Below are 16716 nucleotides of genomic sequence, written 5' to 3' on the forward strand. Positions count from 1 at the left end.
AGGTATCAGACACAAGAAGCCCATCCCACTCAAACACATAATAGTCTCAAAATTGATGCTGCTTTATCCTTGCCTAGTTTCAGATCAAAAATGTTGCATGTAACTTGCAAGAATCTGCTATAATATTCCAGTCTGCTTTAAATTCTTTTAAAAATTCTGAAAGAGACTCTGCAACTTGCACTATCATCTTCTACTCCACTCTATGAACAGATGAACAGGAATTGCTGAGACCACTGCAGACCATGTTCTCATAATTCCAACTTGTCTTGCCAGTGGAAGATGGCCTTGTAGTCCACAAACGCGTAAAAACAATACTGCAGCTGGTGAAATATGAATCAAGCGTGTTAGTGTGCTCATTCAGGAAGCAGCTGGCGCACATCACAAAGCAAAGGACTAGGATTAGCAATTTCAAAGAACAGAATGGAAAACAAACCTCAGTAATTCTCCCTCCAGTACTGCAACTCTCCTTGTCTTTTCTTAGGCCACGTAAAAGACTAGTTAAACAAGAATCAAATAATAAAACAAATTTTTACCCCTAACAAATGACTTACACTTACAGTCTTTGTTTTACGGTACTTACTCACCTGACACAACATCAAATTTATATTCCACAAAAACAATAAAGTGCTAAGTATTATACCTTTGTGCAGAGAAGGTTTTAGACGAGGGCAAGTGGGGAGAAGCACATTAAAACAGTACAGGCTGTTACTCCATATGTGTTTGCAGGACTATAATGAATGTTTTCTACCTATGAAATATCTGGGACAAAAATCTGATTTGTACTTTTTTCTTTAAAGACAATAGCTTTAAAATGTATAGTGTAGATTCTACAATATAAATCTGCACAAAACTAACAGCACAGGTCTTTCCTGTAGGCTTTTTCTAGGACTATAAAATATGCAGAATCCTACCAGGCCATATTGCCATGGGCTGTGTTGTCAAGGTGACAGAGTAGCTCCAGGGTTTGAGTGTTGCTTGATGAATCATCAGGGGATTCATGACTGCCTGATTCCAATTCCTTCGGCATCCTCCAAACAGCAGCACATGTCACGACTTTACTGTCTGAAGCTAAGCAACAGAGAATAATGTCAACAGATCATCGTATGGCAGACATATTTTGTATACAGTGCATCGACATTTACACAAATCTATAAGCAATGCACATCTCCTGTTTAAAAAATTCAAAAAGATTGTAAGTTGAATGCAAAGAACACAGAATATGGGTACAGTCAGACCTCAAGCTAGCAGTCAAGTTACTGCAAAACTCATAATTAGCATGTATGCAATTCAGCCTTCCCTGTTTGAAAGGTGATCATGAAAATATACCTGCTTTTAAGGCAAGTTCGCCAAGCATCAATCCCCATAACAATGTTAATGAAAACGACCCATAATTTATCTTACTTGAGGCCTTAACATCAACAACTGAGAAACAGTTATACTATTTTCCTTTCAAGGGCAATCTTCAGTTTAACCTATAGTATTATGCTGTACCTTTTTGCTACTAATAAGTTTACTAGAAAACTTCAGTATTCCACCCAAGTACACTCCTCTAACTCAAAACAAAAGCAGTTTCCAGAACTTAAACAGAACTCATGTGTATAGCAAAGTATCACAATATATGAAAAAGAAGCCAACTGTAATCAAAGGGAACAAACACCACATAGTCTATGCACATAAAGTATTGCCCATCGCCTCAAAATAATCAGACTTTGCATCAGTGCAGAATGTGAAGAGACCAGACCAGCACTGGACATGTCCACAGTGTAACAGCTTCTGGTCCAGGATTCAAAGCAGAAGGATGTGTCTACTGCTGCAGGAACAAAGAAACCAGCTACAGTGACACTGGGGAGTGAAATCTTTGGGTCGTTACCTTCTGGAAAATGCTTTCAAAGCAAAGTCCCAAGGATGGGAAATAATTAGTCAAATGTTTTGTATTACAAGGTGATATCACAAGCCTCTCTCATTGTTCTATCTTCAAGTGCTGATTTTAGTCTAGAGTACTTGATAAAAGACCCATGAACAGATGTGATCAACTTAGAGGTATGTTCCTATTTTGGAACAACTATAATGAGAGCGTTTTCAAGAATAAGGATGGTAAATCAGAGAAAGAATGACACTGAGCCTGAGAAAGCCTAACAGAAATGTCTCCATCACCAAGGTGACCAATCTGGATATTATAACATAAAATAGCCACTCCCACAACAAACAATAGCACGAAAAACAATGTCCATTTCTAACAGGAAAAGAACTTAAAGACACAGAATTCAAAATACATGAACACTAGGTATTTGATGAAAAGCACCAAATATGTAATATAATCATGTGACTATTTTAGCGTAATTGGAAGTTGTAAACAAATTGAATATATAGTATCAAGAGGCCATACCATTATCAAAAGATAAATAAGGGGTAATCCCTTATTTATTAGCACATAATTGAGCTTTTAATAATCAAAGTGCATGCTAAACAGCTACTTCCAAACCATCTGAGGGAAATCTTTCACTTTAAATCAATGTGCCACTGAAAGACGAGGAAGCAACAGCAGATGGCCACCTTTCTTAGCAAAGGGCAAGTCAATGCACAGCATGCCTTCTACTCTATACAAATAATAAATAACCTCAACAGAACACACAAAGTAGTTTGAGAAATTAAGATTTATTGAATGCTTTGCCTAGATAGTCAATATATGACAGAATGTTAAAGAACAAAACAAAGAAGTTTCTGGTGGATTAAAATTACCTAAAAGTCCGTTTTATGGATATAAAGTTTTAGCTTTTCTGCTATTACCATGACCTCTGTAAAGAACCACAAAACCAATTTTGAAAAGTTAACTTATCAGAAACCATCTTTTCTCTCACCATAGCATGAGTTTAAGGAAGCCTTGAAATGTCATTTTAACTCTCCAAAATATAAACATTTTGGCATTATGGTGGTATATTATTATGAGAAAGGAAAACAACAGTACTACTAATAATAAAGGTGTAGAGTGTCATTCACAATCAGATTCCCGTGTTAGAACAAGAACCTCAAAACAAGCAAACAAGCAGCATTTTGAAGACTGGCTGAAGCTGAAGAAAACATACTGACGTCCCTCCAAAATCTGATGCAACTTGGGCTCTTTTAACAATTTGATGCTTTGAAAATTTGTTGAAATCCACCAACAAAATGGATCTGCTTGAATTTTTCATGTATGTAGTAATTATATAAAATTTCTTTTCCTTTTTTTCCACTCCAAATTACAAACACCTACTGATGCTTATAAGAAGCAAATGGAAATGTACTTTGATACTCCAGGCAGAAGAAAAAAACAGATTTCCATACCTTGCAGAACATGTCATTCCTTGGTGTCCAGGAAATGCTGTGCTTTCCAGAAAGCTGCTCTGATGCTACAATGTACATCAGATGCCATTTGCCCTTCCAGATTGCAAGAGAATATTCTCTTTTTAAAATATAATTTAACCACACTACGCTTATTAATGGTCACGACTTTAAAGGAGTTACCAAAATTTTCTTTCATAATTCAATTTTTATCACTAAAATTCCTTAAGATCTGTATTTTAGCATATGTCTTTTAAATACAGTTTTACCTATTAAACTTTCTGCAGATCTCAACAGCAAAGAATAAATTACTGTTCTCTCACAATCACAATTGTTATATTTTTCTGTCCATAATTAAAAAATAGATATTTTATTTCTATTTCTCTTTTTTTATTAATATCAAGAAAGACTTAGTGGGGGTAATCATCAATTATTTTCCCTACAGACAAGAAAAAAATTAACAACAGAAACTAAATTTTCCCCTGCATTATGTCCCCTTACTGCACAGATCCGTTGGGTAAAAACTTGGTTTGCATCTATAAGCTCTCATTATTTCCCTAAAGCTAGTAAGAGATCCATACAAATGAATGGATTATTTAAATGACAATGCCAGTTACCCTGTCAAAGAAATGAAAACAAACAGATATTCTGTGTTTTAATTAAGTCATACCTATGCACCTTAAACCTATTCATACAGTTGGAAACTACTTTTCTAATGTTACATCATACTTAAACCAGAATTTTTATTACACAGCACCAATGCAAAAAAAAAAAAAAAAAATTGATAAGCTAGTGTATTAAATAAGTTGTTAGTGGGTTTAACTAAGCTTTAAGTAACAATTAAGTTACACCTTCATAAAGTGTAAGTTAGAGTTTCACAGGAGGGAGTCCTGTAACATTCCTGAACTGCTCAAAATGGCCAACCACGAATAAGACGATGAATTCTTAGGCTGCTGTCACTTTTGTTCCTTACCATTCAAGGAAAGTCTCTAGTCTAATTCACTGTGCACCTTCAGTATACCTCTCAGTAGTTATGGCTGGAGTAAGACACTTTCCCAACAGCAACAACTCCCTGTTATGCATTGCTTCCTCACACTCATTAACACGACCTCCTGGGCTGAGGCCACCATACTCACACATCTGCCAGAGTGACTATACACAGTTCCGTCTACCTAGTTCTGTTGAAATGATCCAAGCTTAAAAGGCACGCAGGCAAGAAGTCAGGAATAAGCAAATAGTCCCACATTCTTAAGAACTGTATTTTAGCGTATGTCTTTTAAATACAGTTTTACCTATTAGACATTCTGCAGATCTCAATAGAAAAGAATGACTGTTTTCTCACAATTGTTATATTTTTCAGTCCATATTTAGAGAAATAGAAATATATATATATATATATATATATATTTTTTTTTTAATTAACATAAAAAATGACTTAGTGGAGGTAATCATCAATTATTTTCCCTAAGAAGGAAAAAAAAATTAACAACAGAAACCCCACATTTTGACAGAATTGAGATAGAAAGAAACCGCACACACAGTTAATCTGGCAGCTCTGAGGGTGCAGGAACAAACTGCAGGAAATAAACTTCAGCGAGTTCGTCCTTAAGTTCGTCCAAAGCTTGAGAGAGTCACAGAGCTCACAGCCTTTTTCAGATGCCTACTTTGCAAGTTAAGCAAGTGAGAAAACCCTCTGCATACAGAGTGTGCAATTTGCAAAAGGTCACAACTTGGTCAAATCAATACCAATTTTCACCACAGCACTTCACAATGAGGGCTACTTCCAGGACAAGTTTTAGATTTCCACTACCATAAGTCTCAACACTGAAAAAGAGAAGTTGTAGACAGGTGAAACATCCTGTTTATCTTCCTACCTTCAAACACTGCTCCCCTTAGAGAGTTGTTCCGGCTTAATCACCTCTGAGAGGGAAATAAGCCCCTCGAAAAATAAATAAATAAATAGATAAATATGACATGTAAAGTTATCAGGGAGCTACTAATGACTGTACAAAATGAAGCACACAGTCTCAACTGCAAGTACTTCTTACTCCTTTATAGAATTATGTCACATACAACAGATCAATTCACTGAACCATTGCTGGCTGAAATGCAGTAACCATCTGACATTCCTAAACAAATACACAGTTATTTCAAGCCTAGAAGAAAAAAGAAAAAGGTGAATCTAAGAACACAGACTGCTGATTCCAGACATGATACATCTGCTTACGACACTAAAAGTCAGTCCCACCCTTGCAAAAATTTCAACTTCTACTATATTCAGATTTTTAAGCCAGAAAGAACTGTCTAAGCTGCTTCAGAAAAGGTGATTTGCAACCCCAGTAAAAGCACTAAGAAATGAATTGATACACAGATTACTGACACAGTAAATAAGAATAAACGCAGAAGGAAGAGATGCAGTCTCTGTAATCAGCACAGACGGTAAGCAGTCTCAATCAGACCTCTATTTGTTTTTGTATCACTGAATACAAAAAGTCATACTTTTACACAGAATCATAGGGAGTAGGAAGGAACCTTTAAAGGCTATCTAGTCCAACTCCCCTCCAATGAAGAAGGACACCTACATAACTGTAGGTTATGTAGGACCAGGTTGCTCAGAGCCCTTTCCAGATGGACTCTGAATGTCTCCACAGACAGAGCATTCACCACATCTCTAGGAAACCTGTTTCAGTGCTTATTGTAAAATAAAATAAATCATGTATCTAATCTAAATCTCCCATTTCCCTGTCTTATCACAACAGATCCTGATAAAGAGTCTGTCTCCTTCTTTCTTACAGCCCCCCTTTAGTTACTGAAAGGTTGCTCTCAGGTCTCTCCAGAGCCTTCTCTTCTTCAGTTTGAAGAACCCCAGCCTTCTCAGCCTGTCTTTGCAGAAGAAGTGTTCCACCCCTTGGATCACTTTTTTGGCCCTTCTCTGTCTGCATTCCAACAGGTCTGTGTCTATCCAGTACTAAAGACACCACATCTTATGCAGTACTCAATATGAGGCCTCACCAAAGCAGAGTAGAATGAAATACAGATGGCCAGAGATACCAGAGATGTAAATGATTCTGCAGTCAGAAGAAATCCAACAACGTTACTGTTTTCTCAAACTTGATTCCTTCACTCAAACTCTCCCTCCCCCCAAAATTTCTGACAGGGACAAAAAAAATCCACTTAAATGTTTAATGGTCTAAGATTTAACAGGAAAAAAAACCACCCTAAAAACCCACCTGAAACTACTATGTCTATGGAAACATTTCTTTTAGTCAAATAGTACTAAGACAATGACAAAGCAGAAAAACAAAAGGAACACTTGCAATGGATAAAAAAAGATAAATTGTCTTGAGAAGTATGGATCCTAATCAGTACTCAGCATTTTCAGCAGAAAAGAGGTTTGAGCATGTGTAGAAATCAACCAATTCTGTTTCTGCCTTATTCAATCAGGTGCGGATTGAAGACATCCTAAGCTCAATAAAAGTCAACCTGTACTATCACTTGTCCATGTTCTGCCTGCCTCCAGTTCACCCATGGCAGTTACCCTTCCAGAACTGAAGTTATAATCTTCCATAGGCAGCAGAGATATTAGAAAATATAAAGAAACCTATTTCAAGAAGAGTAACAAAACAATTTCAATTTTTACCATTTTATAACAGTGTTTAAAACAGGATTTCAAAACGTGAATCTTCCTTAAAGGTCTTAAGCAAAGTGATGCTTACAGGCAATGGTATAAAATGAAGGTCAAAACGTTAAGACAGTTAAATGGACATTCAGGAAGCATCATCAACCACAACCCATCCCGTAAGTGGATTCTGATCCCAATTACAGAGGAACACACCCGCCAACATTACAACACACAGCTGTTCAATCATCCACCTTTCATTCCTTTGGCACCACCTGCAGAATAAACGCCCCATGTCACTGAAGTATGCTCTGACATATGTAACCACCACACAGTGCACTTGTCATGGGCTTGCAGCAGTCACCTAAAGCACACTGAGGCCAGCACTGCACAGCCCTCCCTAATTACATCATTTTACTAAGCACTCCAACCTTTATGTTCAATCATTCTTTACCATTTTTCTTAAGCATGCGATAAACCACCCTGATTCATGTATCGTTTTGGAAGAACTAAAACAAAGACAGCTCCTGCTAGTCTCCTGCTTTCTTTTAAAATCATTCTGAAACACATTTTTATATGTACATTAGCACAGAAGTATTTTTACATTGATTTTTTTAGAATCAATAACTACATACATGAGATGGCAGCACCTACAGGAACAATGTTTACATTTTATTTCTGCTGTCATTCTGCTTCATTCCCCCGTGTTTAACCTTGAAATCCAAATGACAACGCTCCCTACTTCACTGCCTGCAGACATTCCCGCTGAAGCTGGAGGAGCTGAAGTATCAGTGCCTGACAGGGTTTGCTCTTTGATCAGCTCAGGTGGTGCAGAGCCAGCTGGCTGCAGTTATTCTGTTGCCCAGGGAACAACAACTCAAGTGTATACTTCCTAAATCCGCACAGGCGGCCCTTCTGCAGCTCTGCCACAGCAGCTCTTGCTGTGCGAGGCTGAAGTGGTGAAGCTGCTATAGCTGCAGCCCAGCTGGTGCCCATTAGTGCTCTCAGTATGACAGGAACAAGCAGCAAGTGTGCAGAAGCCTCTTTCTCACCACTGACAAACAGAGTTATCACTCTTCTTTATTAATGAATGTAAACATCCTTCTCCTAATAAAATGAAAAAATTCAAAACCAACATGATTTAAGTACACTTCTTTCTAAAGAATACCCTTTTCAGTTGATTCATAAAAAGATAAACCATATTCTCTTTAATCAACTTGTCTTTTAAAGGCAAAAGAAGATGAGGGGGAAAAAAATAACCCACCATTCTGTCTCTGGGTTAAGAATTTCAACCACAGCACTCCAAGCCCATGTAGCCTTTCACTTAACATATTTTAGAAATACATGAACTGAGGTAAAGATAAGAATAAAAAATTGTAGGCAGCTTAATTTTTCTTTTAATCATTGAAATGTATTTTTAAGCTACCACTGTACAGCTTCTTATTTTGTAAATGTGTGCACATAAACAAAGCAGAAATACAGCAGCTCACTATTTATCTTAACAGAAGTGCATTTCCAAGAGAAGCTGAAAAAAAGAATTCATTAATAGAAACCCGCTCCAGTCAGGTCCAGCCTACGCATATATTCATACAGAGGACATATTCCATGCCTACCTGATGTCTCATGACTCCAACACACGGAAAGCCCAGGGAAGTGGTGGAGTCGCCATCACTGGCAGTGTTCAAGAAGCATCTGGATAGGGAGCTAGAAGATACGGTTTGGGGTTTTCTGTAGGTATGGTAAAGGGAGGATGGTTGGACTAGATGATCTTATAGGTCCTTTCCAACCTTGTGATTCTATGATTCTATGAAAGCACTGCACAAACAAAGCTTTACTATTAGCATGCAGACCACAGGTGCCCATAAACTCACACCTAGTGCACAACAATACAACACAGATATGACTTGGGCTAGACACTGGCTAGACACCAGGCTCCCACATTTGTACTGTATTTACAAATGTATAAGGAAATTTTAAAACCCTTGCATGATGGAGAGAACACAGATAACAACCTAAAAGTGTGCAAAGCAGTGGGTATGATGTGAAGGAACAGGTAAACCAGTCCTGCAATATGGGACTGTGAGACAGAACCTGCAGAAAACATGCAGCCAGAAGGCTGAAAAAAATGGAAAAAGGAATAAACGGAATACTTTTATAGTCTGATGTTTCTCATGCCATCCAGAGGTGATTTGAGACTATTTCAGCACATACTTTTTTTCTCTGGGATGTGCAGATGTTTATATATCTGTCTGTGGGAGCTCAAAATTTACTGAATGCGCCTCTGGAATTCTGCCATTGGAGGACAGCCTAAGAGAAAAACTGTAACCCTCACTATACTCATGCACCAAACTTCACTCTTCAGGCAAAATTTGTCTACTGTAAAAGCTGCTTAGCAGCACTAACAGGCATGCTTGCTTTCTGAAACTTAAGAGAATCAGATCTCATAAGTCGCAACTGCGACTTATGGCATCTTTGATCCATCAAGCTCCCTCTCTAGGCAGCAGAAAAGAATGAAGATGGCTCTAACTACTTGCTTTTGTTTGTTTGCTATGATCTTCCTGGTACTGTTACCACCAGCACACCATAACTGCAGCATCAGGAAACACACATGAAGCAAGGTATCAGCTGGCCATACAAAAAGCACTGCTAGAGTTTACTCTGGGCTGAGGAGATCTGCACAACACACCAATAAAAGCCAATGAAGCATACACACTGGCTTCCATCATCACTAAGGCTAGTGAAGCAGAACACTATTATCAACATTGCCCTTTTTCGCATGCAGAAGTACCAAAGAGAAAGCTGCAGTCTCAGAGGCACTCACTTGCATCACCACCAAAGCCACAGCAGCTGTCCGTTAAGTAGGACTAGATGATAGCAATGCATTAACGTTCCCACTCAATGCTTTGTGAGATATTAAAACACTACACTCCTTAACAATTTAATGGCAACTGAGAACCACTTATCCCCTCCACTGAATCAGGCCATCACCAGACAGTTGCACATTCAGTGTTCTATTTAAGTAGCCTTTAGCCTACAGTTTTACTGCATGTGAGCTCCAAAGACAAATAAAGATGACTTGACAGTTCACGGTAATCTAGTTCAAATTGGACAGATGTCACTACATCCAAAATCAGTTGTTCATGAGGCTATCTCGAATTTGAAGGATCAAGTTCTTGATTTGAAAGGACAGGTTTACTACACCTTACATAAGACTTTTGCAATTACTACTTTATACTTAATAGATATCCAAAATAAAGCTACTCTATCAACATACATAGACTTTCTTTCAGCAATGGCTTGTGACTGAAACAATAGACCTCAGTCATAATTTGACTAAGTCTTCACATTACCTGGCTGACAACATTTCTGGGCAGATAAATTGCAGATGTGCTCCCACATCAAGCAAAACTAGTCAATGGAAGAAAAATAATATTCTAATAAACTGAATACAATTCAAGATATAACACATAATTGTTACTGAGAAGCTAGTAGGCCATTGTGCTTCAACTCTGGTAGGAGTTAGGCACCACACAGGCACTCACTTGCTACCCCTTCAAAGAGATAAGGGAGAGAATCATAAAGATAAATGCACAAAAACTCATGGGCAAAGATAAACACGATTTACTAGGCAAAGCAAAAGCTAAGTACACAAGTAAAGCAAACAAAGGAATTATTCACTACTTCCCATCAGTAGGCAGATGTTCAGTCACTCCTAGAAACGCAGGGTTCATCACACAATGGTTTCTTGGGAACAGAAATGCCACCACTTCATATGTCCCATTTCCTTCTTCTTTCCACAACTTTTATGGTTCAACATCACACCACCATGGTATGGAACATTCATTTGGCCACTCTAAACCAACTGTCCTAGTTCTGTCCTCTCCCACTCCTTATATAGCCCCAGCTCCTCACTGGCAGGGCAACACAAGAAGCTGGAATGTCCTCTGCTATGTGTAACACTGCTCAGAAAAAACTAAAACATCTGTGTGCTATCGTTTCTGTTTTCATCAAAAATCTGAAATGCAGCACCATACCAGCTACTACAAAGAACATCAAAGCTATTCAAGCCAAAGCTAGGACACAGCAAGATGCAGTATCACTTCACTTTCTGACATGAAGTGAAGTATAAATACTAGGATAAGAAAATTGATTTTGCTAATACAAGAAACACAAGTTACTAAAGATTTTATTATTATTTTATTCAATTTACCTGATGCCTCAAGATATCAAGAGCTAGTGCATCCAGAACGTCCAGAAAGGTCAAAGAATAAATCCTGTCCTACACTAGTCAGCCACTTTTACTGGAGCAGGCTGCTAATAACTATTTCGTTCTCATTTGTTTACATCTCTAAAGTGTTCATAGGAGAGAAATCCTGACATAACTTTTTAATGAAAATGGAGTAGAGAGTTACACAGCTCTTCCCTAAGTAGTTTGAAATTTAAAAAGAAAAGGCATAGAAATACAACAAATTCAAAACAAACCTGTAAAAGCCATCCCATGGTCAAATTTTCAGTGCAGAGACAAGGTACTGACTTCGCTGTTACTGACCAGATACACTTTATGCTTACGGCATATCTACAATCTCACTGGGACTGCAAACTCACAGACAAACACAGGCTATTCAGGAAGAGAAGGCTGAAATGGAAAACTGTTCTTTCTAAAGAACAGCAGATAGAATGGAGCTCTATCAGTGGATGGATCAAAGCCAGCAGAAAGTTGATAGTTTAGGAATAGACAGCAAACCAAAGTAGCAACATCTTGGTGGGTATCATGTTCTTTCACGAAGAAAAGACAACAAGAGACAACAGATAGCAAGAAAAAGCCTCCTATTAATGTGGAACTTCAATCACCTCACTGCCCACAGGTAGGAAAACAGAGCAAAATACAAGCAATTCAGGAAAAGAGCATCTAACATTGATGATGATCAATGAGACAATATGGGTGAGGTGTTCTGTTGGACTTCACAATGATGCAGCCACAAAAACATGCTCATAGATACAAAGGCTTCACAGAATCATCACAGTCCTGTAGGGATTGGAATGGACCTCTGAAGATCATCAAACCCAGCACCCCTTAACTAAGTTACAGGTTGCACAGGAAAGTGCTCAAGCAGTTTCTGAGTATCTCCAAAGAAAGTAGACTCTATAATTTCTGTGAGCAGCTTGTTCCAGTGCTCAGTAAACCTCAAAGTAAAAAAGCTTTTTCTCATGTTCATATGCTATATTCAAATATTCTCTGAATAGCTTTAAAACAAACCCTCTGAAATGTTTCAATTGAAGGTAAAATTTCTCTGGTTGATAATGCCAGCCTTTGAGGACTCTCGTGCTACACTTTGCACAAACCATCTCACGTACAAGGCAGACAACAGCTAACGTATGGTGGTATAACAATGGAAAAAATGACAACATTTTTTAAATCATGATAACAGATGGCAATTTCAGTGCATTGTTATATTTATGTTCATTTTTTGGCCAGTAGACCAGCAAAGGAGGGAGTCAGAAGGAATTTGAAGAATGAAATACCTTTAAGTTGAATCCTATCATATGCAGTACAAACATGGGGGCACGGGGGAGAGGGGAAGAAGTTATTTTTTCCCCTAACAATATGAGGTAATAGGCAACATTGATTAGATATTCTGAAAAAGTGGTAGGAGCAGATGTAAAATTTTAATCAAGGACATGGGTGAGAAGCAGGTTGACTTAGTCAAAGTCAGAAACTAGGAAAACCACCTCCATATTTCTCTGAACAAATGTGGTTACAAGACTTGCTTAAGAACTGCTTAATATAAAAAAATAAATAAATAAACATAGATTTATAAGATTGCAACAGGCAGACATACACTTTATGATCTGAATGGAATTAAGCTGCAAAATATTAGCATATACCCAGGCACCAGAAATCTCACTTTGTGATGCTGATGGACAGAAAGCTAAAGACACACTCAATGACCAGGACAAGAAATGAGGACAAGTCTGAGGAAACAAGCCTAGTAAAATTGAAGGAAAACACACATGACCTCAAGAGGCAGACGGATCCACTAAATCAAGACAGAAGACATTCTGTTCATTGACAACGGACATTAGCATTAAAAAAAGTCTTTTAGGCTTCTGTTTGATTAAGAACTCAGCAAGAGAAAACAGAAGGACTACTCTAGAATCAGGGAGTCGAGGTCAACAAGGAGCAAACTGAAACAAGAGAGGTCTTGATTGGATACAAGCCAACAATTTTTCCATCATTAAGACATCCAAGCAGTGGAATCACAGTTACTCAGAGTGCTTGTACAAATTTCTCTCCCAAAGCTTTTCCAGAACCAACCATGTAGGAACTTGAAAAACCTGATCTGAACTCACTGCGTACTCTGCTTCACATAGGATGTTGAACAAGAAGCCTTCTGGCATCCTTGACAACTCAGACCACTGTGCAATTCTTAAACTACAGAAAAGTGCTGTTTGTCTACTAGATGGCCACGCACATACACAGCGGACATCATAAGCTATGCTGAGCTGCAAGAGTCTTTGCAATGCCAGAAAAGGCAAATAGATATTAACCTCAACTTCTCTTATTCTGTGTAGCTGTCTGCTATTTCAGTAGCAGAAATATCTGCAATGATTCTTCAGTTTCTTGTCAATCAGTCAGAAATGCTTAAGGTTGTAAGATACAACCTAAAAACTAGGAAAAAAATACAAAACAATTACTGTCACATTCTAAGCATTTTAACTAGTTGTCATGTATGTGCTGAGGGGAACAGCAGGTTCTACAGAAACAATTTTCATTTTAAAATATAAACTGAAACCTACGTATCAGTAAAATTCAATATTATCAGGTGGTTAAACCTAAAACTAGATTTGTTACTTTACACATTAGAAAATATAGCTATTCATTAAGAGTTATAAGATGCTCAGGACATGAATTCTGACATTTATTAGATCAGTAGGAGAAGGGAAAGAAAGTATCTTTTGTGTTCATTTAAAAGCCCACCAGGCAAGCAAATCTCTTCAGCAAAAGCAGACTACATTTTCACTTTAGAAAAAGGACCACAGAATGAAATGTAAAAAACACAAAATTACAATATATTTTAATGTTTAACTGATGGAACTTGCACATGATACTTGGTTTCACTTGCATAATTCAGGAATAACTCGGAAGTCTGACACACAAAGGAAAATCCAGCTTTTAGGTTTCCCTTACTGACAAGATAGTGGGACAAGAGTGCTTAAATGTACTACAACACAATACGTGTCATACACCAAATGTTACTTACTGCAGCAACGTGCTGACTAGATATGCAGAAAGAACATCGGTGGGTTGGTTTTTTCTCTTCAGTTACTACACTGGACTAGTTCAATATTTGAAAACTGAACTAAAATAAATAAATAAATAAATACTTGGAGATCAGATCCAGAAAATAGTTTTTCTTGGTGTGCTTTCAAAGTAAAAAAGAAAAGGAATACAATGACATCTTCTAGTGCCAAAGGGCAACTCAGATTGTCTCTCAGTGCAAGTTCTAGTTCAGCAGCAGTTTATCCACTTTCTGTATTTTAGAAACATTCTTTTCAGTATTGTGACCATCCTGTAATACTCTAACATTTCCATACTGGTTTTCCATCATGTGCATCAGGTAGTCAACTATTTCATTTAACACCTCAAAGGAAGCCCTTAGATGGGAATGCTACAAGTGTCACATGACTAGAATATCTAGAAAAACAGTAGGTACAACCTAAAAAGAGCACAGAGAACAACAATAAAAAAATACAAGTAGGTCCATTACTTCCCTCAAACTACAAGAAGCTTCTTCCATACAGTTCTCCAGTAGTGCTATGGAGAGCACCGGGCAATATTTAGAGAGATTCATTCAAGTTCACTAGATCCCAGCCCACTTCTGCATTGTGACTCTATCACAGTGCTGGTCAAAGCTTTCCCTACACAGAGCATTTTTACTACAGAGAAGGGTAGTGAAACCAGTGAGGTCCACGTCAGCTGCTCTCTTCACTACTAAGCAGCAGAGAGCATCACCAGGAGCATTTTTCTAATTATCCCTACTGGTGAGATTTCGCTGCTGGAAATCTAACACAGTTTTATGCCGTGAAAAGTGTGATATGTTGCACTCAAAGCAGATTTGATGTTTGAAATTAACGGATTTTAAGTAAAAGTTTAATTTTGATTTTAAAAAGGAAAATAAAACAGCAGTTTTGAATGTGTAGGCTCTGAATCTATAAAAACACACTGTTTATACTGAATCTCCATAATTGCTGTGCAGTGGCACCTATCTTGTTTGCAGAACAAAAACAATAAAGAGAACATTTGCACATGTGCATGCCTGCATGCGTGAAAACTCAGATAACAGCCTCCTCCATTTGCACTTTCGCCCTCTGGTGGCTTTGTGTGTTCCTACATGTAATTGAAGTTAAATCCTAATTACAATAGTCAAAAAATACATTTGCACTGGAAAAACAAACTGTATTCCAAATACGTACTAATAGATTTGATTAAGAAACTGAACTCCTTAAGGCTAACAAGGGCAAGCACAAGCACGATGATATAAAAATTATTTTTCAAGTATTTGATTTCAAAATAGTCTGAAAGTTTTAACCAGCTTTATGAGTGTTGCTTCCTTTTGTCATTCACTTTATACAAAGAACACCTTCCTGGCAGTGGTGAAAAACTGACTTTAAAAAAAAAAAAAAATCCCTTAATTGTTATGCTTGATAAACTTGATAACCAATTTTGACCTCTACCTTCTTAAAACCACATTAGGTTCCCATTTCTCCTTATCTATTTAGGAGGTAAGTAGAAATCATCTCTAAGTAGCTCTTCATCTTTTCCCCCTAGCTCCCAAAGCAGAAATGGATAGGAAGTAAGTACTATGATGCTTTGTGATAGTCTTTAAACAATCTACAATTCAAAACAGAAGGAAAACACAGACAGAACTGAACATGTGCATTGATTAATTTACATTCTTTCTTTCCTGAAAGTTCACAGTCTTACTACAACATTCAGGTGAACTGCAAATAATCAGTTATGGAGGAGCGTAAAACAGAGTATAGCTTGTACATAGCAAACTACAGTTTTTTTGCCCTTTGGAAAAGGGTGCTGGATTTAAAATATAAAAATCAAAAGACATAACTCCAATTTTTTTTAGTCATTAAAGTGAAGTAGGTGTTCAATAAAACTGAAAACTCTGAAAGTAGAAGAATCAACAGCACTCATCCTGGGTTGCTCATTTCCTTGGTTATCCAGTCATCAAGACAACTCAATTTGTTTAAAAACATTAAAAAGTCAAGCAAAACTAAACTAAGATTTGGTTTGTTTGCCATTAGGGAGATAATGGAAGGAAAAGGATAAATAAAATAATTAGTTTTCCTTTTACTGAAAAGAGATCTTGCAAAATGGATTTTAAGTTCTCCACACTTAAAAGGCACAAAGGAGATTTTCTCTGATAGTTGTTTTAAACAGCTCCTCAACTGATATACTGCAGTCACACTTCCCCTCCTTGAAAAGAGATCTCTAGTTTCACTCTCAGTAGCAGTCAGAGCACACACAACGGCATACACCAACATCAACAGCATAATAGATGTTTATTCATGTTAACATCTGCCTAAGACTCTGCAAGAGTATGTAATAAATTTTCATTTCTGTAAGCGTGCATATACACCTCTCAAAGTACAAATTAACTGAAAGAACAATGCTATGGCTTGCCTACCTGAAATGTGCTAATTTGAAAGAACTCTTCTCTGCAGTCTTGAATTTTTCAAGAAAAACAGGACCCCGGGTTTCAGGG

General features: G+C 37.5%; 1 protein-coding gene across 2 annotated transcripts in view; it reads right to left on the bottom strand.

Moving 5' to 3' along the window:
* The window catches only part of EIPR1 (EARP complex and GARP complex interacting protein 1), a 59512-nt gene that overhangs the window by 22221 nt on the left and 20575 nt on the right, over positions 1 to 16716 (bottom strand). For both annotated transcript variants that reach the window (XM_015859353.1, XM_015859354.1), the window contains exon 4: positions 912 to 1068. In XM_015859353.1, coding sequence (XP_015714839.1) covers positions 912 to 1068 — 157 coding nt within the window. The remainder of the gene's footprint in view (positions 1 to 911; positions 1069 to 16716) is intronic.

Source organism: Coturnix japonica, chromosome 3 (genome assembly GCF_001577835.2).
Source record: "Coturnix japonica isolate 7356 chromosome 3, Coturnix japonica 2.1, whole genome shotgun sequence".
In the NCBI taxonomy this organism is placed as follows: domain Eukaryota; kingdom Metazoa; phylum Chordata; class Aves; order Galliformes; family Phasianidae; genus Coturnix; species Coturnix japonica.